The following is a 25,802-nucleotide window of genomic DNA, read 5'->3' as shown; positions in this document are numbered from 1 at the left end:
ACGCCCCTTGCAAAGCGTCCGCGCCCTGGGCCCCGTCCTCCCCGCCACCTTTCATCCCAGCGGGGAGACCTGAAGACCCATCCCCGCCCCCCCGCGCCGTCTTCTGGGGCGAGGACCTCTGTGTCCCGTCCTCCGGCCCAGCACAGGCTGGGGGGGGGGCAGCCGCGAAGGAGGACGTGACACGCGGGGCCGAGGGTGGCAGGGACACGCGGGGGGGGGGGGGCAGATGGGGGCTGCGGCGAAGGCTCAAGGTGAGAGGTCTCCAGGAAGTCAGACGCGGAGGGGGAAACGCCTGCCGCGCTCGGGGCAGGAGGCCGGGTGCCGGCTCGGGGGGCGCGGGGCAGAGGGGCTGTAGCCCCGTGGTGAGGTTTCCCTGCGCCCCGGGAAGGCGTGGTGCGGGCCTCCGCCCCGCTGGCGTGGAAAGGGAATCGAGGTTCTGCGGATCGGCGGGCCCTGGGTGCCGAGGAGGAGGAGGAGGAGGAGGAGGCCGCAGGCCGGGGACGGGCGGGAGGGATGGGACGGGAGGGGCGCTTCCGGTGGGGGGAGGGCGGGGCTGCTGACCGGGGCCTGGAGGGCCAGAGGACGGCGAAGCCAGAGAGGGGGCCGCGTGAGGGAGGGAGTGACCGGGTCAGCTCAGGTAACGGGGAGCCCCAGGGAGGGTGGTTGGGTAGGGAGGACTGCCAGGCCCAGGGGAGAGGCGAGAGAGAACACCCTGGAAGGGAAGCCGGGCAAGGATGTAGGTGGGGACAGTAGGGCAGTCGAGGTGGTGGGTAGTATGGGGGCATGGGGGCGATGTGGTAGAGGCGGTGGGCAGTATGGGGGTATGGGGGGGAATGTGGTAGAGGCGGTGGGCAGTACCAGCCAGGAGGGGGTTGATAACAGACCACTGGCGGCCTGGCGGGGTTGGATGGACAGTGGCAGGTGACAAGCCGAGGGGGGAAGGGACAGCGGCTGTCCCGGACAGTGCTGAGACGGCGAGCGCGGAGCAGGAGCTGCGGGCCGTTCCGGGCTCTGGGCGGGGAGCTGGGTGGAATGGGAGGGAGGGGCAGCCCCTGAGGAGGTGCCCGGAAGGAGGGAAGGAGGGAGGAAAGGGAAGGAGGGCTGGGGACAGGGTGGGACGCGTCGGGCAGGCGTCGGGGCCGGGGAGAAGGGCTTTGCTTGTTGTTAGTGCAAAAGCAGTGTTGCGGCGTGGAAGGTTCCAGGCGCCCCGGCGGGCCCCGAGGGCGGCTCTCCTCCCTCCACCTGACGCCCGGCACCCAAGGCCCCGTCCACAGCGCAGTGATGGCAGCGGGACCTCCTGTGCTCATAATTTTCATTTTGCTATGAAGAGGCTTTATCCAGAATGCCCACCGACAGTTAGAGGTCACGGACGACCGGATATAATGCAATCCTAACGGAACAGTCCAGAAGGTGACGCGGCACGGCCAGCAGAGGGCTCTTCAGACCCACCAAATCACCATGGGCGCCGGGCGCTCTTGTCAGTTAGGGGGTGAGGCCGATTTCCGCCCAGGTAAGCCATCTCACACCCCGGGACGCACACACAGACCATTTAAGGGCGTCCTTTGGGGATCGGCTCTCTTGTGTCCCCCAAGGGACACTGTCCAATGAGCCCCGCTGCCATTAGCTCTCAGGGCACAGCGGCAGAGCAGTCGGAACCCGCTTCGTGTTCAGCACACGAGTTGCTGTCATGATCTGGGGTTCCCCCAGTGGCTTGAGGATCGTCCGTCCGTCCGTCCGACCGTCCGCTGGATCGTCACACGGGTTGAAGCATACCTGCCCGTCTGGGGCCGGAGGCTGGAGATGAGGACCCCCCTGGGGCTGGGGGGGAGGGGCGCACAGTATTTTTCGGGTTGCTCACGAGTTTATTTGGACACTGACTCTGCGAGTGTGTTTCATTTCACACTCCCTGCTCTTGAAAAATATTGTACATCCCTTGGAATCTGTGGGTTTTTGTTTTTTTTTGCGTCTGATCATAGACACGATTTCAAGCTGTTGCCGGAGGTCAGCTTGATCAATTAATCTGAAAACCCTAAGCGATAACAGAAGTGTCCTAGAGCCAGGACCCTTGCTGGCTGCACAGGAAGGTAAACTGAGGCAGAGGAGAGGAGCAGAGAGAGCTAGGGGCACAGGGCCTCATGGAAAAGGCTAAGTCGCTGTGACAGGGACCGTGCTGTGGACGGGGCCTCGCCAGCACCCCAGTCCCCGGCCGCCGGCCCGGGGGGGGGGCCTCTCACTCCGTGCCAGTGCCTCCATGCAGAAGCTCACCCCTCCTGCTCTCTCTTTCTTGGAGACTCCTTCCCACCACAGCTGGCTTCGTGGCCCCTTACCCAAGGGGCCTTCCCCCCACTCTGGGGCCTTCCCCCCCGCTCCCCAATCTTCTCTTTCCTACTTTCTTTCTTTTCAGGTAACGGGTCTCAGATGTGAGCATCTCCTGCAGGGCTCCTCCGCGGGGTCCCCTCTGCCTCCTGGGCTCCCCCCCCCACAGCCTTCTCATCATTTCCCCCCAGTGCTCCCAGGACTGGTGAGTGGGTGAAGGCTGCCGCGGGGCCCCTGCACCCCGGTAGGTCTGAGGGAGTGTGGCCTTCTGTCGCAGCAGCTCTACCCTGGGGCACTGAGAAATGGCAGACGCCCTGCGTTGTCTGGCCAGGAGCCTTCACCCGCTCTGAACGCTAAGGTCCAGGATGAGGAAGAGGGCTTGGGGGCCTTCCCACCGACTCTCACACTCTCAATCTGACTTTGTCAGACGGTGGGAGAGACCACGGCCCTCGACCACGGCCCTCTCGTGGGAGACCACCCGCAACCCAGCCACCGAGATGTCCCCGTCTCCGTCTCTCCTCTCCTCCTCCTCCGGTTTAGCCGGCCGTGGGTTTGGCGCGAACACTGTTCAATGTCACCGTGGAAATCAGGGGCGCGCTTGAGTATCATGACCGCTGCATGGCTCAGGGTTTCGTCCTAAGCCATCTGCAGGCGTATGGGTTGTTAGCGGCAGCGAGGACAGGCCGGCACTGCCCGGGTCTCCCTCCCTTCCCCCCACGCCAGCCGTGCGTGGTGGCCCAGCTGGGCCTGGTCCCTTGGGGCGCTGAGGAAGATCAGCCTGCGAACCCCACGAGGAGCCCAGTGGGTGCTGCCCCAGGAGCCCGTGGGTCCCTCTTGCCCGGGGGCTGCCGTGAGTGTGGCCCCGGAGCCTGGCTGAGCAGCGACGTCGGCCTGGCTCCCCTCGGCCCGCTCTCCAGTGCTGGACCCTGGTGGTGAGGTCACCGAGGCGAGGACAGGGAAGGGCCCAGGTCCGCTCGGAAGAGGGAGACCTCCTCCCCGGGCCCGGGTGGGAGGCGGTGAGCTCGCTCTCGGTCCGGCCTCCGCGCTGGGCTCTGCTGCTCGTGGTCGCTTAGACCCTAAGCCTCGGAGTCTGCAGGGAGGCCTGGGGGACGCCGGGAGGGGCTTCCGGAGGAGGAGGGAGAATTCCCCTGATGGAGCACGGGAACGTTCTCAGCCAACACGGAGCACGTCGGTCCAGGAGCCCCGACGAAGGAGCCTCCTCTGCCCCAGGGTCACGAACACATGCCTTATTTCTGGGGAGCCCACAAAAGCCTTCCAGCTCCCCAGTTTACTGTGAGGAACGCCCGGGGCGGGGGGTGCTGATGCCGGGTGAGTTACAGCCCCGCTGTGTAACTTAATGTGTCCACAAAACGCTAGATGTCCACCGAATGCTAAACATCTCCTAAGTGGTCTGATAAACACTTTTCTAGTGTTTCTAAGGTATCTTTTCTTCTCTACATATAGCTTCAGCCATGTAGAAAACTTGGAAGGACAAAGGTACAGGTTGTTTCCGTGCACACACCGAACACATTCCTTAAAGACCTTCTGCCCCTTGGCTTGCTATTCAAGTTATTATGTATAAAACACAGGCGTCTTCCACAAGCAGCCATCACAATACGAGCTCGAATTTACCATTATGAAACAAAACCGAACTAGTGACTCATTTTCCCAGGGTGCTTTTAGGGCACTGCGGGAGAGAGGAATGCCCCCACTCGGGGGTGAAATCCCAAAGGGCCTCTGGTAGGTGCATTCTCCCTCCCTACCCCCGGACTAGTCAGAACGAACTCTTTATAAGAAGAATGACCAGGCATCAGGCCCGGCTGTCACTTTACCTTCTCTAGCAAATTCCACAGACCCGGCTCTGCTGCACGCGCGAGCCACGACCTGCACACTTTGATTTGCACAACACTGCCACCCACTGGGTTCCCTGCACTGGTCTTAGCCATACGACATCCCACTTTATCAATGAAGAGCAAAGGCCTCTCTGCAATGCCGAGAGTGGCTCTGTCATGCTCACCAGGGCCTCACCGCACGCAGCTTTTAACTGAATGACTCCCACTGCAGAGGCCTCTGGGTCTTCTATTAATCAGCTGCATACACAACAAAGGTGAAGTGTAACGAGATGAGCGTATTACAGGCTCCGACACGGAGCAGCCTAGAGGGGCGAGTGCGTTCCACATTTCACTAGCACCACGTCCACCATTTTGTTGCCTACTGCATGCCAGCCGGTTCAGGGTGATTTTAATAAGTGCAGCGGCAACTTAGATGATTTCAAGACAAAGGCAGCAGGAGCAAGTCATCTCCTGGAGCAAGGAGGAGATGGTCAGACCATTGGCTCTGTCCTAGCCTCACGCCAGGAGCCACCCCACCAGGGCGGGAGTGAGGGAAGGGGTACTCAGAGCAGCTCTGCTTCAGGCGGAGGCTGGGACATGAACCTGGGGGCTCTGCAGCTGGGCTGCGGGGATCTAGAGCAGCATCACAGCCCGGAAAGTTTCTTAAGCGCTTGGTGCCTTGCTGTTCTTATCAGTAGAGTGAGCATAGTGACATCTGTCTCTATCTCACTTGTGCAATCATTCATTATTATGACGTGATGATGATGTGTGTGTGTGTGTGTGTATCTCACTTGTGCATCCTCTTTCTAGCTCTTTAGGTTATAGTATAATATCTATTATCTATATAATTATATAATCACATAGTATATAATCACATAGTATATATAATAGATAATTCTATTATATAGATAAAAAGTATCTGAGGTGTTTAGATGCTTGCTAATGTTTTCATACTCTGTTACTTAAAAATGTTAAATATCAACAAAAGTTGATGTTTTTCATGAACAACTGTAGGTGAGCTTCGTTTACTTTTCCTCCAAAACCTTGGTGCTTAGTTGAGGGCCTCAAGTCAGGCTGACTGGCTTCAAATTCCAGTTCACCCTCAAATCATCCACTGACCTCTGTAGTGGGCAGGCAGAGGAAGGATCCTGAGAAGTGCAGGGAAGAGCAGTGCCCGACAACTGAAAGAACGGAGCACGCACCTCAGTGCTGCCAAGCTAGAGGAGTGGGATACACACCTCAGTACTGCCAGGCTAGAGGGGCATACGCCTCAGTATTGCCAGGCTAGAGGGGCGGGGCAAACACCTCAGTACTGCCAGGCTAGAGGGGCGGGGCAAATCGCTCTCTTTCCTGCAGCCCTGGGGTAAAGGCCGCCTCACAGGACAAGTGGATCAGCCAGCAATTTAACTGCCTGCTTTCTCCAAAGCTCCCTGCAGTACCTCTCCCTCTCCTTGTCTAATACACAGCAAAGAATGAGAAAGAAGAATGTGATACATGGTTAAGACAAAAAGCCCAACAATAGGGATTCCATGATTATCCAGTGTTGGAATAGCGGATATGGACTAAGAGGCAACTATCAAGTTCAAACAAAAAGGAAAAGACGGCCATAGTGAAGAAACAGAGACTTGAGCAGAGCAACACAAAACGCAACAACAAGCAAATTCTAGAATCAGAAAGCAAAATGTAAGAGATAAACACCCGTCCTTCCCCCAGATGTAGTTAAAATTGGAAAGGGATAAAAGAAAGGATAGGTAAATTTGAACAAAGATTAGAGGAGACTACTTATTTACTTATTTAGCCTGTTATGGGGCTCACACTCAGGGACTGGGCATTATCCCTGAGCTTTTTCACTCAAGGCTTAGTGCTTTACTACTCTGAGCCACAGCATCACGTCCAGCGGAAACTACTTAATGAAGGAAGTACAAAGAGTACTTGTGGAATAATAACCAAGAGTAAGATGCATATGGGTAGGAGCATTAGAAAGAGAGATGAGGAGGGAAGTCAAATTAATGAAAACTAATAAAGGGATAAACTTATAATCACTCAGAGGATAATGACATGTCTCACACAGGACATAAGTAGTTCAAATACTTTGAAACGCATCCAAAACCACAAGTTCAGAGGGCAATGGAACGATGTCTTCAAATTGTAGGAAAAAAAACGGCTACATGGAATTCTATACCCAGCAAAAATATCCTTTAAAAATTAGAGTCAATGTAAGCACATCTTAAGGTAAATGAGTGAAAGGTCAGAAAATTGGCTGTGGTACCCCTGTACTAAAGGAAATGCCAAGATAACTTCTTTGCTTGAGGGGCCGTGACCCCAGCTGGACAGAAGGGAAGGGCAGGGCCGATGCAGTCAGTGCTCAGACAGAACAGGCCATTTCTTCCTCTCTTAATTTTTTAAAAGGGCAAATCCCTAGTGCAAAAAAAAAAAAAAAAAGGAAGAGTTGTTGTTGTTTTTTTGTAGTCCATTATGGCACTGGCGGATCTGGATGTAAAAAGTGTGATAACAAAAACATAAAGAACTGGATGATACGTGAATCACGTTGATGTAAGGTCCCTGAGTTTGTATACGGTGGTGCAATATTGATTCTACATGAACTGTACTTAGTGAAGAGTGAGTACGGTAATCCACAGAAACACCACTAAGAAATCAAAGGAGAGGAGTGGCTAATGGGATAATGGAGGGACTTACATGAGACTCAGGGCCTGGGTGCCATTCCTGAGCCTTTGCCCTCAAGGCTAGCTCTCTACCACTTGAGCCACAACTACACCTCCAGCTTTTCAGTGGATAAATGGAGACAAGCGTCTCTCAGATTTTCCTGCCCAGGCTGGCTTTGAACCTTGATCCTCAGACCTTGGCCTCCTGAGTAGCTGGGACTGCAGGCGTGAGCCCCAGGTGACTCGACGCAGGGAGGGGAATGGGAAAGCAGGACACAGGAGGCGTACCTTGAAGACGACGTGCAGCATGACCTGGAGGCCGTTCTTGCCCGGGTACTTCCCGGCGATGTTCGCTGCCGACAGGTTGAACAGGTTGGCTCCTGTTTCCGTGCAGATGGCGTGGACCAGCATTTTCTTCCCTACTCCAGACGGCCCAGCCAACAGCAGTGATTTCACCAGCGGGGCTTTCTCGTGCACAGCCGCCGACCCTGGAAAAGGCAGAGGCTGAGTCCTGCCAAGAAAGCCGTTGGCTCTTACGCTAAGGAACCCCAGGCTGCGACTGTATTGAGAGGCTCCAGGCCACCTCTGCCCTACGGGCTCACGGTGCCTGTGGCGTGTGTGTGTGTGTGTGTGTGTGTGTGTGTGTGTGTGTGTGTGTGTGTGTGAGAGAGAGAGAGAGAGAGAGAGAGAGAGAGACTGTAGGAAGACTTGAACTCAGGGCTTGGGTGCAGTCCCTTAACTTCTTTTGCCCAGGGCTAGAGTTCTAACATTTGAGCCACAGTGCTACATCTGGATGTTTGGTGGCTAACTGGAACCAGGAATTTCACGGACTTTCTGTCTGGGCTGGCTTCACACCTTGATCCTCACGAGATCTCAGCCTCTTGGGTAGTGAGGATTACAGGCCTGTGTCACCAGCACCCAGAAACTCTGGCGTTTGGTGTTTTCCTTGTTTGTTGATGGCACTGAGTACTCTGAAAGGAGTATGGAGACAAGGACAATAGGCTGGCCAAGAAGATGTTGTTTTTCCAGAAGCCTCTCTCCTTGAACTTAGCAAGTCTTAAGAGGAAAAGCACGACCTGCAGGGCAGAAAGCCTGGGCTTTTCTCCTGCCCCGCTTTGTGGACAGGAGCAGCAGAGACTCTGACACTTTTTGCAAGGAAGCAGCTTTGGTTGGGGTCAGTCAGAGAGCTGTGCCCCAGGGTCTCCCCCCACGCCATCCAGCCCTGGGGGCTGGGCCTTCTCTATGGCAGAGAGAGGGCAGAGCTCAAATCAGGCCCCAAGCTATTACATATCTCACAGTCATTGATGATTACAAGGCCGTTTTCCTGAAGTCCTTGGGGAGGGTGTTTGTCAGAATCACTATTACCAGGTTAGTTTACTTTCGGCCAACAACTGGGCTCCTTTCAATCAGCTGTTAATGTCACCATTTTTGTGTTTTCCTTTTCCTCCTCTCTGGCGAAACTGAAGAGAGTCAGGACACGATGTGACAGATGAAAACGTCATTGTTTGCACTGTCCACACACCTAGAAAGCTGGTCTGGGCAAGCTCTCCTTGGAGTGACCTTCAGCAGGGCTGCTTTCTCGGGGTTAGCGTGGATGCTTCAAGGCGACGATGGGACCAGGGGGAGGGGGAAGACGCCATTCGCTCCCGGCCCATTCCGCATCCAGCGTGAAGGCTGCTCCGTGCAGGGCCCTGGCTGAGGGCTCTGGGTGTGTACGTGTGGCACGGGGGTTCAAGCGTGCGAAGTCTCAGGATTTGATTGGCTCTCTTTTCTTTCTTTAGTGGCACTGAGTGTTGAACTCAGAGTCTCCCCCACCTCCAGGCACACTTGACTATAGTTACTTTTCAACTAGGGACTCGCTTTTGGCCCAGGCTGACCTGCACTGTGGTCCTTCTGTTTATGCTCCTCGTGTGGTGGGGATGACAGGCATGAACCCCCACACTCAGCTTTACTGGCTGACATGGGGGGTCTCGCTAACTCTTTGCCTAGGATGGTCTCAAACTACGATCTTCCCAGACTCTGCTCCCGGGTCATCTGGATTACATTCGCCAGGTCTGCTCGGCCTTTGGTTGGCCAAGAGTTTCTGGCTAGACGGAGGACACAGCCCCAAGGAGGGGGCTCAGCACAAGGTGCTCACACGGAGGCCTGAGAAGCAGAGTCCAGAGCCAGCCTGGAGAGAACGGGAGTGAAGGAGCCAGGGGCCACACCTAGACTTGAAGTGAGAAGTCGGCCTGCTTTGGGGGGAACGGTGAGTAATTTTGATGGTTGGGGCGTCAGAGGACAGGCAGCAGGGAGCGGGGACGGACGGGGCTACCAGTTGTTGAGGTCCCCGAAAGGTGTTTGGAAATGGCTGCGGCCAGGGGCTGGGAGAGAGGGCTGGGGAGGGAGGGAGGCAAGACCAGTGGAGGATGGACTCCGGAGGCCAGGGGCGAGGGCAGCAGGGGGAGGAAGTACTATCAAAGCCAGTGGGCGGCGCCTCCCCTGCTTCCAGAAAACACAGGCCAGCGCTTACCCAACGGCAGGATTCCGTACAGCGTGACGAGCTGTCTGACGTCCAGGAGGGAAGGCATGGGCTCTATGGCTACCTGGCGGAGGGTGGTCCCCAGGTAGCTGTACTCACCTAGGGGAGAATGAAACCCGGGTGAGGCGGGGGAGACCGGGAGCGTGCGAAACCAGCACAGAATACAACCGGAACGTCTCCAAGCAGTTACAATCAGATCGTGGAAGGCTGTGACGAAGAACAGACCTCTCCTCAGAGGAAGAGCGGAAGGAAAGCCACCGGGCAGCAAGAGTACTGCCCTCTAGTTGGGTAAACTGGGAGTTATGTTGGCTATTCGTTAACTTAATGTCCTAAAAAAAAAACTGAGCATTGGGTTATGCGAAATGAGATAAATGTTTTAAAGTGAGAGACGTACAGCTATTGTGAGCTCTGCTTTATATTCTATTCTCTCTACGTCTGTGGGAGCGCGCACCCACCTTCCCCCCCACCCCCTCCCCCCGCCACAGGTCACGCACACTTCCCAGATAAATTATTGAGGGTGCATGTGGAATTTGTATGGGAGCAGAATAAAACTGAGTCTCAAATGCCGTCATCTGAGAAGGCCCTGAGTCTAATTTATAATAAACAGAAACATCTCCTTTTGAGGATTATATTCATTTACATTTTTATCATTTTTAAAGGGTTACCAGAGGAATAATACAGAAATAAATCTCCATAGGTTTAATTAGAAGATATCAAAGGGCTTAATTGTAACTAGCCATAAATCTGAAGTGTTATTTTCTAACTAATTTAGATAAGGTCACCAAGAAAATTAGTTTGGCTGTCTCCATTTGTCACGAGGCTGGACCTTTACGCGCTCTTATGATTCCCTTGATTTGTATCTGAATCTGGGGTAGAAGTAGTCACGGAGGGAATACGAAGGGAATCACGGTGTCTTGACATTTTTTTTCCCTGATGCTTTCTTCCCGCAGCAAGCATTGATTGTATGGAGCTCCGAGGCGATCTGTGGATGAAGCCTACACTGTGTACACTCGTGTGTACATGAGATACGGAAAATGTCAAAAGCTTATAGCCATCTTCAACCGCTCGGGAAGCGAGAGTTGAGATTCAGCGCGCGCGTGCTGTCTTGTTGTGGCGGGGACTTCCAAAGCCGTTGTCCTTGGCAAGGACAATGGCGTGGTTTGGGGAAATGAGTGATAACGAAGGCTTCTATTATGGCTTCAGATACCTTCGCTTTTTAATGAGCAGGTAATAAATACCAGAGTGGCTCATTTAGCCTCCACTAGGATAGAAAGAGGTCCTGCAGCAACCATTAAACCCAGCGGTGATTGCCAGTAAACAGGGCACTAGAGGGGAGGTGAAAGCGACCTCTATTTTCCTCCATGTTAATGGATCCGGACAAGCCCTATTTTCTAGCACGCAACCGATTTTAGTTGAACAAATTAGATTCAGTTGGATTAGTGGGTGTTGGTTCTGAGAAGCACGAAGGAGCCGAGGAGCCTGGCCGCGTGCCAGGTCGCGGGGCGCACGCTGAACGCACGCTCACTGCGGTTCGAGCGGCTCCGTGTGGGAGCCACCTCACCCACTCACTTGGAGCTGAGAAAGTTCTGGATTCCTCCTGTGCCTCCTGTGGTCGGCCGTGCCCAAGGCCTTCTCCCCGTGGGCACGGCCCGCGGCTGCACTCGGACCTGCTCGTTTACGTGAGACTGTCACCGCGGGCCCCAAATCCCACGTAAGGACCCGCGTTCTTACACGACAGGGATCTCTGGACACAGAGGAAGACACGGCACGTGGGGGTGGAGGTGGAGCCTCGTCTCTGGGACGCCCGAGGCCGGCGACCAGCCGAAGCCAGCAGCAGAGAGGCCGGGGCAGCTTCTCACCCCGCCCCAGCGCACGCGGCCTCACGCTTCCCGTCTCCGCTTCTGTGCTTTGACCCGCTTGGCGTGATGTGCGCGGGGGCAGGGTGGATCGGGCAGGGCGGATCGGCCACCGGCACAGACCGAGGAAACTCTGGCACAAAGGATACACAGAAACCCAGCAGCTGTCCTAGAAAAATTCTTACACCATTAGGAAATGTGAAGGCTCCCGAAAACCCCATGGTGTGTGTGTGTGTGTGTGTGTGTGTGTGTGTGTGTGTGTGTGTGTGTGTGTGTGTTGCTGGGGATAATGTCCACTGCACTACTTCCTCAGACCTTGTTTCTGTTTGTTTGTTTTGCTTTTGTTTGAGACAATTCTTTTCCTCAAGTCAGATTATGCCAGAAAGACTGGAGCAAGGGATTTTATTAGCAGATTACTTAACAAAAAAAAAAAAAAAAAAACAAGCACCAACTCTGGCTTTTACCAATTAGGGGAGAGAACAGAGCCCATTTTACTAAAGAACTTACTAGATCTTACTTTATGTGCATCCTCTTAGCTTACTTAACTCAATCAGACCCACGCTGACCAGCAGTCCCCACGGGCGGGGCTTTGGTGTGGACGAGGCATAAATGACGTATGTATATTCCAGCCACTGGACCTCAGAGCCCACGGGGTCAAGGACACAGGCACGCTAGGTTCTTTGTGTACATTACCAATGTAATCAGAGAGGTTGACCTTCCGCGCCTGGATCAGCAAGCCTTCTTCCACCAGCTCCTTGTACAGAGACTCCATGCTCCTGGGGACGAAGCACAGGCCCCTCCGTTAGCCGTTCCTCAGCTGGTACGCCGGGAACTTAAACCACATCCACCGACAGCATGTGTGCGTGGACGCAAATCAACAGGTCTGGGGAGTGTTTCTACAATTTAGGGATGAGCTAGGATTAAAAAAAGTCTGTATGTTCACTTAACATGTGCATAGTAGATGTTTCCCATTAATTAGAATGATACCTTGGGGTATCTGGTAACAGCTATGGCTCTACCAGTCTTTTCCATGGCACAAATAGGAATTAGACATTATCCAGTCATAGTAACGCAACTGGCCTATAATTATGTACTCAGCATTTGCAAGCTGTAGATGATGAATCCTTCATGAAATTTATTTTTCCTTTTAATTCAATAGCATAATGACTCAAAAAATATCTACAAGGAACAAAGGCTTATACTGGAGGTGATTTTGTGTGTGTGTGTGTGTGTGTGTGTGTAGGTACTGGGGCTTGAACTCAGGGCCTCATGTTCACAAATGGCTTTTTCCCCTAAAAGCTGGCACTCTACCACCTGAGCCACACCTCCACTTCTGTGGGTTTTTTGTTGTTGGTTAATTGGAGATAAGAGTCACACCAACTTTTCTGCCCTGGCTGGCACCAAACATGATCCTCAGATCTGTCTCCTAAGTAGCTAGGATTACAGGCTTGGTCTACTATGCCCGGCTGGAGGCGTCTACAGCTGCGTGCGTCATAATGTTGATGAACAGTGCGTATGAAGAGTGTATATGCTCTTCTCTCCCGGCCCACCCCCCCTATTTTTTTCTTTTGCCAGTCCTGGGGTGTGGACTGAGGGCCTGAGCACTGTCATTGGTTTCCTTTTTGCTCTTGGCTAGCACTCTGCCACTTGAGCCACAGCGCCACTTCCGGCTTTTCCTGTGTATGCGGTGCTGAGGAACCGAACCCAGGGCTTCGTGCATGCGAGGCAAGCACTCAACCACTAAGCCACCTTCCCAGCCCCTTCTATAGTGTGTTAACATGCCCAAACCACTTCTTACTGAGGGCTTGGGCACGGAGCCAGCACTCTGGTAAGTCACGCCACCTGGAAGGAACGAATGAGATCCCACTGGTGATAGGTGGGGCTTGGTAACAGGAACTCACAGTATGGAGCTCAGGTATTACTCATTGTACTACTTTCAGATGTTTTGTCTGCCGCTTTTCTTTATTCTTTCTGTCCTAACTTTGTCTTCCTTTAGGCTAGGAACTGTAGACAGAACTAAATTTAAATAGGTCCCACTTGATTGAGAGAGAGTCAAGAATGTCAGACTTGAGCCAAATACTCTTGGGATGAACGTTAATCCACTCATCCCCGTCCTTGGGTTTCTGAAACTCTATTCCATCACATACATTTAGCATACAGTGCTCCAGCTGAAAGCTAAGGAAGATTTGATTACAGTGGAATTTGAGATGACAACGTCTGACCTCTATCAAGGAAATATCCACCGGATTGTTGAAGCTCAAATACTTATTTAATGTACACCATATAACACGGACATAATCTATTCACATAAACTAAAGATAATTCTCTAAAATAATCAAAACATTTAGGGAGCCAAGTCTAAATGTATTTTTTTGCATTTTTTCCCTAGTGAAATGAGTTGTTTGTTATGGGATAAAGAATTTTCAACTTGGAGATGAACTTAAACTACGGTGAGGAAGTTGTGTCAGGCGGACGAGAGAAGCAGAGGCATATGTCTAGAGATATGCTGTATTTACAATGAGAATGGAAAGTTACAGGTATTTCTCTAACTCTGGGGAACGAAATGAACACAAAGCACCGGTCTCTGGCCCCTCCGCTAGAGACGCGCCTCCGTGTCAGGCTGCCGCCCAGCTGTCGGGAAGCCGGGCCAGGCAGACGCCGGTGTCCAGCAGTCCGTGCTTGCCCGTGAGCGCATTGTTTTAGCTTAGTGATAGGGTTACGCTGGTAGCTGTGGCGTTTAGCTCTTGGTTTGTTCTTTTTGATCTCTGTTTTGAGACTAATACTTGAACACAGGTGACGTGGCTTCAGAGCTATAAAGACCACCTGTGGCACTGTGCGTTTGTCCCTAAGAAAGGGCCAGGAAGGGCCAGGGTGCCCTGTTGTCCCAGGAGCTGCTCCGAGGGTCACCAGTGCTTATGCACAGATCGATGACTGTTTCTCCTTGAACGAGGGCACCCGAGCCTCAAAATGGTGCCTAGGCCCATCTTAGGCCTTAGCGTCTTGCCTTCTCCAAACAACGGAGACTCTGTGGTCCTGTCTGCTGTGGACGTACTAGAAGAAGCTCTTCTCCCCTCCCACGCCCTCCACAGTCCCCCCCAAGGCTGCCTGCTGGGACCCCGGCACGCCCCTGCCCTGCCTCCGTGGAGGGGTATGCACAGGGCCTGGAGCTGCCCCTGCTTGTCAAGGCAGGCTTCCTCTTCCTGCAATACTTGGGGAAGAACACACTTCCGGAACAGGAATGGGGGCAACACACGTCCATTTGTGAGCAAAACCCACGGTAAGAAAGGGCCACTTGCCAACTCCACTTGTAATAGCTTCAAAAACAACAACAAAACAAACACCTAGGAATTAACGTAACCAAAGAAAACTCTATGGTGAAAACTTCAAAAACCTGAAAAACGAAATGAAAGCAGATTCAAGGAAGTGGAATAACCTCCCCTGCTCCTTGATTGGGAGGCTTAATATCATGAAAATGGTAATATCGCTAAAAGACAGCTACCAACTCAATACCTATTAACATCCCAACATTCTTTAATGAAATAGAAGTAATCTAAAAATTCATATGGAATAAAAGAAGACCCTGAATAGCAAAAACAATCCTTGGCAGGAAAAACAGTGCAGAAGGAATATCAACACCAAACTTTAAACTCTATTACAAAGCCATAGTAATAAAAACAGCTTGGTACTGGCACATGAACAGACCCGAGGACCAATAGAATAGAACTGAAGACCCAGAAATGATCCCACAGGCCTATGGCCACCTAATCTTTGATAAGGGGGATAAAATTATCATGGAAGAAAGACAGCCTCTTCACAAATGGTGCTGGCAGAACTGGCTGTACGCATGTAGAAAACTGAAGTTAGATCCTTGAATATCACCTTGCACTGGAATCAACTCCAAATGGATCAAAGACCTCAAGGTAAGAGCAAATACCTTGAAAATATTACAGGAAGGAGTAGGAGAAACACTAGGGCTCCTTAACACAGGCCAAAACTTCCTAAACAAAGATCCAGAAATACAACAAGTCAAAGAAAGGCTGGGTAAATGGGATTGCATTAAACTGCAGAGCTCCTGCATGGCAAAGGACATAGCTTGCAAGATAAACAGAAAGCTCACAGATTGAGAGAAGATCTTCACTGGCCATCCAACAGACAAGGGCCTCATATCAAAAATAGACCTAGAGCTAAAAAAAATTAATCCCCCTAATAACAAGTCCTCAAAGAAACAATCACCCCATTAAAAATGTGCTAAAGAATTAAAAAGAGACTGCTCTGGAGAGGAAATAAGAATAGCCAATAAACACGAAGAAATGTTCAACATCTCCAGCCATAAAAGAAACGCACCTCATCCCAGTTAGAATGGCTACTAGCAAGAAAACAAATAACAACAGACAGGGCCTGTGATTTGAACTCTCACTGGGATCGTGTTTCCTAAACAATTTGTAGTGAATTTTCAGTCCCTTATCCTCGCATAGATGGAACCTCCTCCCCCACTGGAAATCTCGGGAACTCCGATGTAAGTGGTACTCAGGGTTGTCTCTGGCTGGTGCTCTCCCGGTGCGTCTTTCTTTCTTTCTTTTTTTTTTTGGCAGTCCTGGGGTTTGAACTCAGGGCCTGAGCACTGTCCCTGGCTTCTTTTTTTTGCTCAAAGCCAGCACTCTGCCACTTGAGCCACAGCGCCGCTTCTGGCCATTTTCTGTATATGTGGTGCTGGGGAATTGAACCCAGGGCTTCATGTATACGAAGCAAGCACTCTTGCCACTAGGCCATATCCCCAGCCCCCCGGTGCGTCTTTCTAATGCAGGAAATATGTGGCCAGCACCGTCCCCTGGCCCGACCCCCCCCCCTCCCCCCGTTAAGGATGGAGGGGTATAGTCTAACAGAGAGGGGAGTGTCACCGGGAAACCAGCCCCGCCTTACCTGTCAGCCGTCAGGTCTTTATCCTTCTTCCGTTTCCCTTTCTTGCCTTTCTTTTCTTTCTTGTGTTGAAATGGAAATAACCAACAGTTTAGTAAAGGCAAACACACAGATGAGCGCTACAAATTAGCTAAGCAACGTGTGCTTGGAGCGGTGGGGACGGGGAGGGAGGAGGTGGTGGCACACTGAACCCCCTGGGGACCCGGGGCTCTTCTGACACAAGCTAGGACAAGCTGGATACGCTGTGTGGGTCCTTGGGACCTGCTCTGGGCTCATGCCTTTGTCTCCTCCCAAGTCCCTCTGAAGGTGATGGGGGTCAGAAGTGGGGCCTTTGGAAGGTGATTGTGTCAGGAGGCGGGGCCCTTATAAAGAGGGCACGGGAGTGTGCTCATTCTTTCCATCGTGTAAAGACACCGATGAAAGGGGCCGTCAGTGAAGCAGAGAGCAGCTGTCATGCACACCTGTCTGCCCATGCCTCCATCTTGGATGCCCCGCCTTCAGACTGCGGTCCATGTCTGCCCGTTATCAATTTCCCACCACGAATGCACAAGGCGGTCCCCCTGACACCTCGCTGTTAGCACCCGGTCCCCCATCAGGAGCCCTCAGGAGTTGGTCCTGGGGCTTGAACTCTGAGCCTGGGGGCTGTCCCTGAGCTCTTCAGGCTCAAGGTTTGCGTTCTACCACTTGAGCCACAGTGCCACTTACGATTTTCTGGTGATTTTTTTTTTGGACAAAAGAGTCTCACAGATTTTCCTTCCTGGGCTGGCTCTGAACCGAGATCCTCAGATCTCAGCCTCCTGAGTAGCTAGGATTATAGGCATGAGCCACCAGTGCCCGGCTATTACTTTTTTCTCTTGAGATAGCAGTAGGCTCATATACAGTTGTAAGACAAAATGCAGAGTTCCTGTGGACATTCATAGGTTTTTTCCAATAGCAAGAGAGTGGTCTTACAGGCTCACAGGAAGGATATAGGCCAGGACTTACTTAGTCAAATTCAGAACATTTCCATCTGCATGAGGTCCCTCATGGACCTTTCTAGCCCACCCCATCTTCCTTGCCAAGATACCTATCCTTCACTCCCTCAAACTACTAATCTGGTCCATTTCTCTAATTTTGTCTTTTCAGGACTGCCATGACAACGAACGTGTAGCGTGTGACCTTCTGTATAACTATCGCATGCCAACCGACCGTGTCACTGGAGCTCCAGTGCGTGACCTTCAGAGTCGGCCTTTCCCCATGCGGATAACTCTCAAGGAATTCACTTAGGTTGTTTGGTCAGCAGTTGGACGATGTGTTCCGTTTGGAGCCACTTTTCAATTTAGTAAACAGTTATAAGTGTGTGTGTGTGTGTGTGTGTGAGAGAGAGAGAGAGAATGGGGAAGACAGAGTAAGAAAGATAGAGAAAGTGCTAGAGTTGTGATTTCCTGATTTGATCTTGAGGCGCCCTCTCTCTGGAGGGTGGCTACGGATTCCGGCCTTCCCCCGATGGGGCCCTCGGGAGGGTGGTCCTGGGCACTAACATGTGGGTTTTAAAGAGTTTTCTTTTATGCTGGCGGAGAGCCTGATATCGGAGTGTCTGACCCGGGACCAGAAGACTCCCAGAGGCCCTGTGTATACTGGCAGGCTCTTGTCTGACTAGTACCGAGCTTACTCCTGCAAGGAGAGCCCTGAGAAAGAAAAACAGGCTGGGCGTTGGTCAAGTGAGGAAACCTGGAGGCAACTGAACGAAACATGAAAGAGCAGAGGCAGATGAATCACTCCAGCAGCTCAGAGAGCAGGTGGCAGCTGGCCTGGTAGAACCAGTGGAAAGAGAAGAACCGTCTGGGGTGCACACTCAGTCCAGCAGAGGAGAGCGTGAAGGACCCACTGTGTGAGGAATTCACCGGTGTACGGGCGTTAACCCACGCGGGCTTCCAGAAAGTTCTAACTGGGGGTTAATGTGGGCGGCTCCAAGGGTGACCGAGGCAGTGTCACGGTCCGTGAGGGGGGGCACGTGGGCTTGGGGCTGCTGCATCGGGAGGTCGTGTGCGCCTGTCGTGCAGGACGGGGTCACCAGGAGGCACTTTGGGGGTGCCTGCGGCCGGCTTCCGGCATCATCGCCGTGAGCACCAGGCTCCGTTTCCGGCGTCCGGCCGCTGCGGCCGTCGCGCGCCTTGCGTGCTTGTTTTCGTCCGCCCGTGGGCCGTCACGCGGGGTGGCTGGCTGTCCCCCAGCGAGCGGGCGCGGGCCGTGGTCTGGCCGCCGCCCCGGTGGGCGTGGAACGCTCGCTCACGGGGGATCCCAGGGCTTCCCGAGGGTCACCTGCGCGTGCTCTCCACGCCCGCCGTGGGGGTCGGATGCCCACTGCGCGGGGTGGGGCAGCTCTTCCTCAGTCCCGGTTACTAGTTTCTTGTCAGGTACGTGGCTTACAGATATTTTTCTTTCTAACTTGTAGCTTGTCTTTTAAATTCTTTTAATATCCTTAGACTTTGGTGAAATCTGATGTCTTATTTATTATTATTATTATTAAGGTAATGTACAGAGGGATTACCATTTTGTAAGCTGGGTAGTGAGTACCTTTCCTTTTGGGCCATGTGACCCCTTCCTTCGCTCTCTCCCAGTTTTTCTCTCCCACAAGTTGTGTAGTTTATTTTTAACAGTTTCCTTCCTAAATTGCGCTTCTGGGATCAATTCTAAGAAATCCTTAGATCTCAAATTTTTACTATCTTTTTTTTTCTAAAAGCTTTATGGTTTCACATTTAAGTTCTGTAGCGACGGCCCATTTTTAAGATTTAGGTCTCTATAGGTTTACTTATTTATTCATTTATTGATTTGTCTATGTATGTACAATTGCCCAGTACTACTCATTCAAAGATACTCTTGCATATTTGGCAAAAATTGGTTTGGCATGTTTATATGGGCCTATTTCTGGATTCTCTGTCCTATTTCATAGATGTATGTATGCCATCTATGTATCTATGTATCTATGTACCTACCTACCTATCTATTTCATAGATGTATGTATGTATGTATGTATGTATGTATGCATGCATGCATCTATCTATCTACCTCCCTATCTATGGAAAAGTGATACGATTACCTGGCCTCCTGAGGCTCCCAGACACCCATGGTGACCTAGCTTGAGCCACGTCATGGAGAGGACACGTCAAGACTTCAAGAAAGAAGGGTGACATTGGGAAGGGCGAGGAAGGCCGGTGTGATCTGGGCTGGGCCTGTGATCAGTCTGTTGGGGACTACTGGGGTACAGTCACCCCCCCCCGTGTTCCCTTCCTGCTCAGCTCGGCATCCTTTCCACGCTCAGCCCGCTAGGCGCGGGGCGTTGGTGGGCAGCCCGCACACCGGACGGCTCCCCGGGGACCGAGGACTGTGCGGGCCGAGCGGCTGTGTGGGGTTCGACTGCAATCCCAGCGCGACGCGGACCCGCCCGGGCAGTCATCTTAAGACCACGTGGCCCGGAGTGGGAGACCAGACACCGGGGTGTCAGGCTGAACGACACACTCTCAGCAGTGACGCGGGAGTCCCCCAAGGTGCCCGCGCCAGCCCTGACTTCCTCTCGCGACAGGAAGTCTCAGCGCTGCCCCATGAGTGTCCTGGGGCAGACAGGGAAGCGTGAGCCTGGGGAAGTGAACTGAAGAGTCGGCTCGCCCAACATCCTTTTGCTCATCCCCATGGGCAGAAGCCTGCCGACGGCCAGGGTCCCCTCAAGGGACCTGTGCACAGGTGGACGCGCGGACAGGGAGGACGGGGGGGGGGGGGGGGGAGGCTGCTGCGGTCAGGTGGTCTCACCTCGTGGACCGCCCTTCGGGTGGGGGCTTCCGCCTCTGGCGTCTGCCACGCGCCCCCCTCCCCGCCGCTGTTGTTTGTGACTCACCTTCTTCGCTTTCTTGGCTTTGATTGGAAGTTCCTTTTCTCTGTTCACAACAAGTTTTAAGTTTTTGAGCTCTTGTCTCATCAACTCATCAACCTGGTCATGAATACAGAAGAACGTTTAGGTACCTTTGCATGCTTCCCCTTTTTCTTTCCTTTTCCCTTTCTCCCTCCCTCCTTCCCTCCCTCCCTCCCTCCCTCCCTCCCTCCCTCCCTCCTTTCCTTTTTTTCTTGTCCTGAACTCAGGGTTTGGGTGCTGTCCTTGAGCTTCTTTGTGCTCAAGGCCAGTGCGCTACATTTGAGCCACAGCACCACTTGTAGCTTTTTCTGAGTAGCTGATTGGAGATCAGTCTCAAGGACTTCTTTCCTGCCCCAGCTGGCTTCAAACCGTGATCCTCCAATTTCAGCCTCCAGAGTAGCTAGGATTACAGGTGTGAACCACCAGCACTGGGCTCTTCTCTCTCTCTCTCTTTGAAGGTAAATACGGCTTGAATTCCGGGGTAGACACAAGCACTGCCACAAACGCTTGTTTTACTACTATAGACAAATGTAACTTTACCTGAAGCCTTATTTCTGCCTCTAATTCTTTCCGCTTCTCCTGTTTGATTATTTCTGGGTCATAGTCCTGAACAAAATTCCAAGATTCATCTTTATTCATCCATGTGTCTATATCCCAGAAGAACCAAGAAAAAGAAAAGGGGAAAAAGAAATTCAACATTCAGGTTAACCAAAGCAATTGTCGTATTGACAGAAGTCAGCCTGTATCCTTGGAAATTCAAGAGATGGTTCCATATGCAATAACGTGCTTGAAGAATTGCGTGCTACCCTCTCCCCGGTAGAGGGGCTCAATCCATGACAGCTAACCTTACCTATGGCATTAAGGAGTCTTAAAGCAAAGCAGTTTCATGATTTAGGGGGAGCCACTAGGCCTTTTCCTTTTCCTTTTTTTTTTTTTTTTTGCTAGAGAGTTACTACAAGCAGAGAAGAAAGCACTTGGTGGTAACAGGAGTTCAAAGTACTTAAGAGAAAGGAGACCGCGCCATGATTATTTATGTAAAGGCAGTTACAGGAAGCCGTTCTCACGCCACCGCAGCAGCTATGCTGGACAAGCCAGCCTTGCCGGCTACGCGGCCTTCCCCTCGCCCCCGTTTCAAAGGGCCGAGCCGGGCACCGAAACGGCGCTTTCTCATGACACGGGTGCGCGGGGCACTTCTCAATCCCTTCTGGAATTTCATGGGCATTTGTGACTGCAGGAAGCTGCTTGCCACCCTCAGGGGGCAGCCAATGCCCCCGGTGGCTCTGAGAGCCAGAGCCAGCTTTTATCCCAAGGACGTGAAAAGCAGGCGAGGGCCCTTTCACAGGAGGGGGAGGGAGGAGAGGGGAAGAGGGGCTGGGGGAAGGGGTTAATCTCAGCGATTAAAATGCTAATGCCTCATTTGTAAAGGAAAACCTTTGATTTTAAGTAGAGGATTGTGGGGTGAAGAGGTTCATTTCTTGAGTTTCTAAGGACCTAGTAGATGACGCATTCACTGCCAGGGCCCTTAACCAGGGAAATGGCCCTAGATGGGTCCCTCTGGGGACAAAGCTGGCTGCCTTGGCCATAGATGATACTAGAGAAGAGAAGAGGATATTTCTAGAGCTTTCCTGTGGGGTTCAGCAGGTTATAAATCCTGGTCTCCCATCAACACATCAGACTTTCCCCCCAAATCTGCCCAAACAATTCCCCTATGCTGTTTTGTCTTTTGCTGCGGTTGCAGAAAGCTACCCTACTCCCTTGCAGGGCCCCTGCCGGTGGCGGCGTTGATTCCTGTTTGCGCCTCCTTTCCACTGAGGAGCGCAGGGAGGACGTCCACGTGGAGCTGTGACTCTGCTGCCCCTGGCCAGGGAGCAGGTGGGAAATGGGTGCTTTGCCTTTGGGGGCCCGGACCTCCTGGTAGAAGGCGGCAGGACACAGGCTCCCGCCTCTGGGATGGCGCGTCCCCTGTGGGCGGCGCTGCCCTGGGCCTTCTCTCACGTTCCTCCTTTCTGTTTTTGTACCAGTCCAGGGGCTCGAACTCCAGGCTTTGTGCTCTGGCTTGGCTCTTTACGACGCTCTTCCACTCGAGCCACAGCTCTACTTCCAGCGTTTTGCTGGTTATTTGGAGATTAGAGTTGCATGGACTTTTCTGCCTGGGCTGGCTTTGAACTTCATTCTCGGGTCTCAGCCTCCTGGGTAGCTGGGATGACAGGCGTGAGCCCCCAGTGCCTGGCCTATGCTTCCTTCCTCTGTATGAGTTCCAGACATCCTGGTTCAGCACAGGGGGCCTGCGCTGTCTGCCCTCCTCCTGTGGCCTCGGGTTCTGGGCGCAGGTGTAGCGGGAGGGAAGGGGGCCGGGCCGTTCAGGTTCTCAGTGCCCGCAGTGCCCTAGGCCACCCCACCCCACCCGAGGGTGGGAGCACCCACGCTCGACTCCCTCTCCCCGGTTCTCCCCACTGCCGCAGCCTCACCCAGCACGCCAGCCTCGGGTCACCGGGTCACCGCCTGCGGGCCCCGGACGGATTCTGCCAGTGCTCGAAGGCGGCCAGGGAGTCCTGACCCCGCAGCCTCAGAGCTGCGTGGGGCCCGGCCTCCCGGGGTCCCCGGCGGGACGGCGCTGGGCTCCTTCCCTGACTCTCGTGGAGACTGATTGAAGCCCGGGACTCGGGCACGTAGTAGATGTGAGCCGAGCCCTCCCGGTGCCAGGTGCCAGCCCCACCCACGTCACCCTAGCCCCCTGGGCTTTAATTCCGCGTCCTGGCAGTGCGAGACACTCCTTCGTGCAGCGTGAAATTCGCTTACAGACAACGGTCTAGTCAGGAATACTCTCCGATTTGTAGACAGTGGTCTAGAAATGCATGGAAGGTAACACGCGGACATTTTTATCTTGTGTAATTAGCATCACACCCCTCTAAGAATATGGCTATTTGTTGTTCGAGATGAGATTCAATTTATTAGGGTGAACACCTTGAATCAGCCCTAAACGTTCCCTCTTTAGCTGGATGCCAGTGGCTTACATCTACAATCCTAACTACTTAGGGAGCTGAACTCTGTGGACTGAGGTTCAAAGCCAGCCCAGGCAGGGAAGTTCATGAGTCTTTTATCTCTAGCTAATCACCAAAAAGCTGGAGAGGGGCTATGGCTCAAGTAGTAGAGTGCTAACTTTGAGCAAAAAGCTCAGGGACAAAGACCATGCCCCTAGTTCAAGACCTAGGACTCTCTCTCTCTGTCTCTCTCTCTCTCTCTCTGACATTGTTAATAAAAGCAGGGCTGTCCAGATTAGACCACAGTTGGGAAAGAGGCCCCTGACAAACCAATATTTGGACATTTTCTTGTGCTTGCCATCATCGTATTTTACAAGAATTTCCACAAGAGCACTAAGGACCAGGTTGATGATGTTGGCTGGTCATCTGGCGTTGGAATTTATCCCAAGAGCGGGGTACTGCTAAAGGAAATGAATAAAAGCTCTAGCAAATTGTAATGGAAATATCTGGAAGATCGGCTCATAGTCTCACAGATCTGGCTCGATTACGCCTCTGCGAATGATGTTGAACAACTGACAGGAGGATTGTGTGTCAGAACTCAGGCACACATCTTAGCCTAACAGGATTAAGACATTGTACTGCACATGTGGTACGGATTTTCTTAATGTAAATAATCTGGGGGATGCCTTTCCTCTGGCAGCTCAGCAAGAGCACGGGCAGCTGAAGTCTTTGGGGTTCCGAAGGTGGGACGGGCGTTTGAGTTGGTTCTCCTCCTGGGTGTGCCCCAAGTCTCCAGGAGAATTGGGGGAGGACAGGGAGTCCTGGCTGGGATGGGACCTGCAGCCTCCGACGGCCAAGCACTGGAGTTTCCCAGGCCGTGCTGGGGCTTGCGGGGGTGGGGGTGGGGGGTGGGGGTGGGGGTGGGGAATGGGGGGTGGGATCGGGCGACGGGGACACAGCGACGCCTTGGCTAACACGGATGTTCTCCTGAACTGACCTTTGTATAAGTTATTTCCTTCCTCCATCGAATGAAGGAAAACACTCGGTGACATTTTCCACTCCTCTTCTTCTTCCTGTTGAGAGCAGAACAATGTTTTCGTTAATCACGGGCGTAGTTTATCTGTCAACACTGGGCAGTGGAAGGAGCATGAACTGTAGCCAGCCGCCAGGACTTCGGTTGTGCTTTTGGTGGCTCTGGGGATTCAAACTTGCTGGGCAAGCATCCTCCCGTTTTTGCCACGTGTTGGGCTCTTTAGATGGGGCTGCTTTCCAGATTATGACCCTCCACCTCTGCCGCGGAGCGGCGGGGACTACAGGCCTGTGCTGCCGTGCTCAGTCCTAGGACCGTAGGACATCGAGGCCCCATCCCATCCCGTCCAGCAACCTGCTAGAGGTCTGAGGAGAGCCCGCCCTGGCCACCAGGGGCGTAGGGGGCAGCTCCCTGAGGTGTGCCCAGATACAACACTCTCTCTGCTGTGGCTGCGCCACAACACACAGCTGCCGCCTGTTGCGGGGGGCCTGGCTGTCTTCCTGGAGAAGCCCGGGGAGGCTCAGTGTGGAGAGCCGGACCGCCGCCCCCTCGGCTCCTGCCGGTGGCTCCGTGCTCGGTGACAGGGGACGGAGGTGCACCTGCCACCCGCACGGGGTCCGCTCTGCTCCCCGCTCTGGAAAAGCACCCTGGGGTTCCGCACTGACGGCGCTGCCTTGCACGCCCGTAAGCTCCGGGCAATGGAGTTCACGTGGTATCGGCGGTGTCCCAAGCCCGAGGCCGTGGTGCCCGCCGGACTCGGGAGGGCGGCGGGCGCGGGGCGGGCCTTCCCTCGGCCCGAGGACCCTCCGGGAGCTCCGCTGCCCCCCGGCAGGGCGCTGGGCCGAGCGGGAAGGTGAGCGGCTCTCCCCCAGGACCGTGGGATCCGGGGCGGTGGGGCCGCGCTGCCCGCCGCTTTCGGGCGTGTTTGCTTTCTCTGTCCTGCCGGGAGGGGCTGGCTCCGACCTCACGACCTTCACGCCAGCCCCGCGGACACGCCGGCCTTGGAGCTCCCTCTGCGGGCTCCTTCCTCGCCCGGCGAGGTCCAAGCCCTTTGGTCCAGCCCTCCGGGATGCGGCCCCAGGCCTGGTGCCCCCCTCGTCAGGGCCCCCAGGTCTGTGCAGCCCTCGCCGGTGTCCCCCTTGCTACGGAGCTTCCTTCCCGACTGTCCATCACGCCCCTGCGCGATCACGCGCGATCATCCGTGACGTGTGCCAGGCGCCCCCTCTCCCCCACGGGCGGGGGTGCCCCGCTCGCCGCACCCCGCTGGGCACCGAGGGGGATCACAGGCGGCACCTGAGGGGTGCGGGCGACACCCAGGCAGACGCGGGGTGGAGAGGCGAGCGCCGGGCCCGGGAGGCCGGCAGCGGGGCTCCTGCGGGAGAGGCGGCGGCTGCGCGCGAGTCCACGCCGTGGGGAAGCGGGCGAGGCGGCCTTCCGGGTGGGGGGGGGGGCGAGGGGGGGACGGCGGGCGGGTGCGTGAGGCTAAGGTGGCGGCGTGGTGTGTGGGATGAAGCTCCCGATGTGCATTCCGACGAGACGCGACGGGCGGACCCCGCATTCGGAGCCGCGCGGCTCCCGATCGCCTCGTGCCGCTGGCCGCCATTCCCGTCTCCATCACGTCTCTCGGCAGCCTCCCGTCGTCCTGGCCGGGCTGTCTCTGGCACACCTCGCACACTCAGTGGCAGTGTGCCCGCCATGGCGGTTATCGGCCCAGCACGGTGGGTCCCCGAGACCCGCGCTCGGCTGTCCCTTCCGCGGCCGCGGCCGGGGCCTCCTGGCTCGCTTTCCCACTTCCTGCGC

The 25,802-nt window shown here is 54.0% G+C and overlaps 1 protein-coding gene across 1 annotated transcript in view; it reads right to left on the bottom strand.

Annotated features, from left to right (window-relative positions):
- Positions 1-25,802, bottom strand: part of Iqca1 (IQ motif containing with AAA domain 1) — a 101,557-nt gene that overhangs the window by 18,003 nt on the left and 57,752 nt on the right. The window contains 7 exon segments of the mRNA XM_048344139.1: positions 7,100-7,299; positions 9,324-9,431; positions 11,882-11,964; positions 16,109-16,167; positions 19,977-20,069; positions 20,532-20,638; positions 23,970-24,045. Of these exon segments, the coding sequence (XP_048200096.1) occupies positions 7,100-7,299; positions 9,324-9,431; positions 11,882-11,964; positions 16,109-16,167; positions 19,977-20,069; positions 20,532-20,638; positions 23,970-24,045 (726 nt within the window).

Source organism: Perognathus longimembris, chromosome 4 (assembly GCF_023159225.1).
Source record: "Perognathus longimembris pacificus isolate PPM17 chromosome 4, ASM2315922v1, whole genome shotgun sequence".
NCBI classification, from domain to species: domain Eukaryota; kingdom Metazoa; phylum Chordata; class Mammalia; order Rodentia; family Heteromyidae; genus Perognathus; species Perognathus longimembris.
The sequence above is the reverse complement of the archived record's forward strand: the minus strand, read 5'-3'. Positions and strand labels throughout refer to the sequence as shown.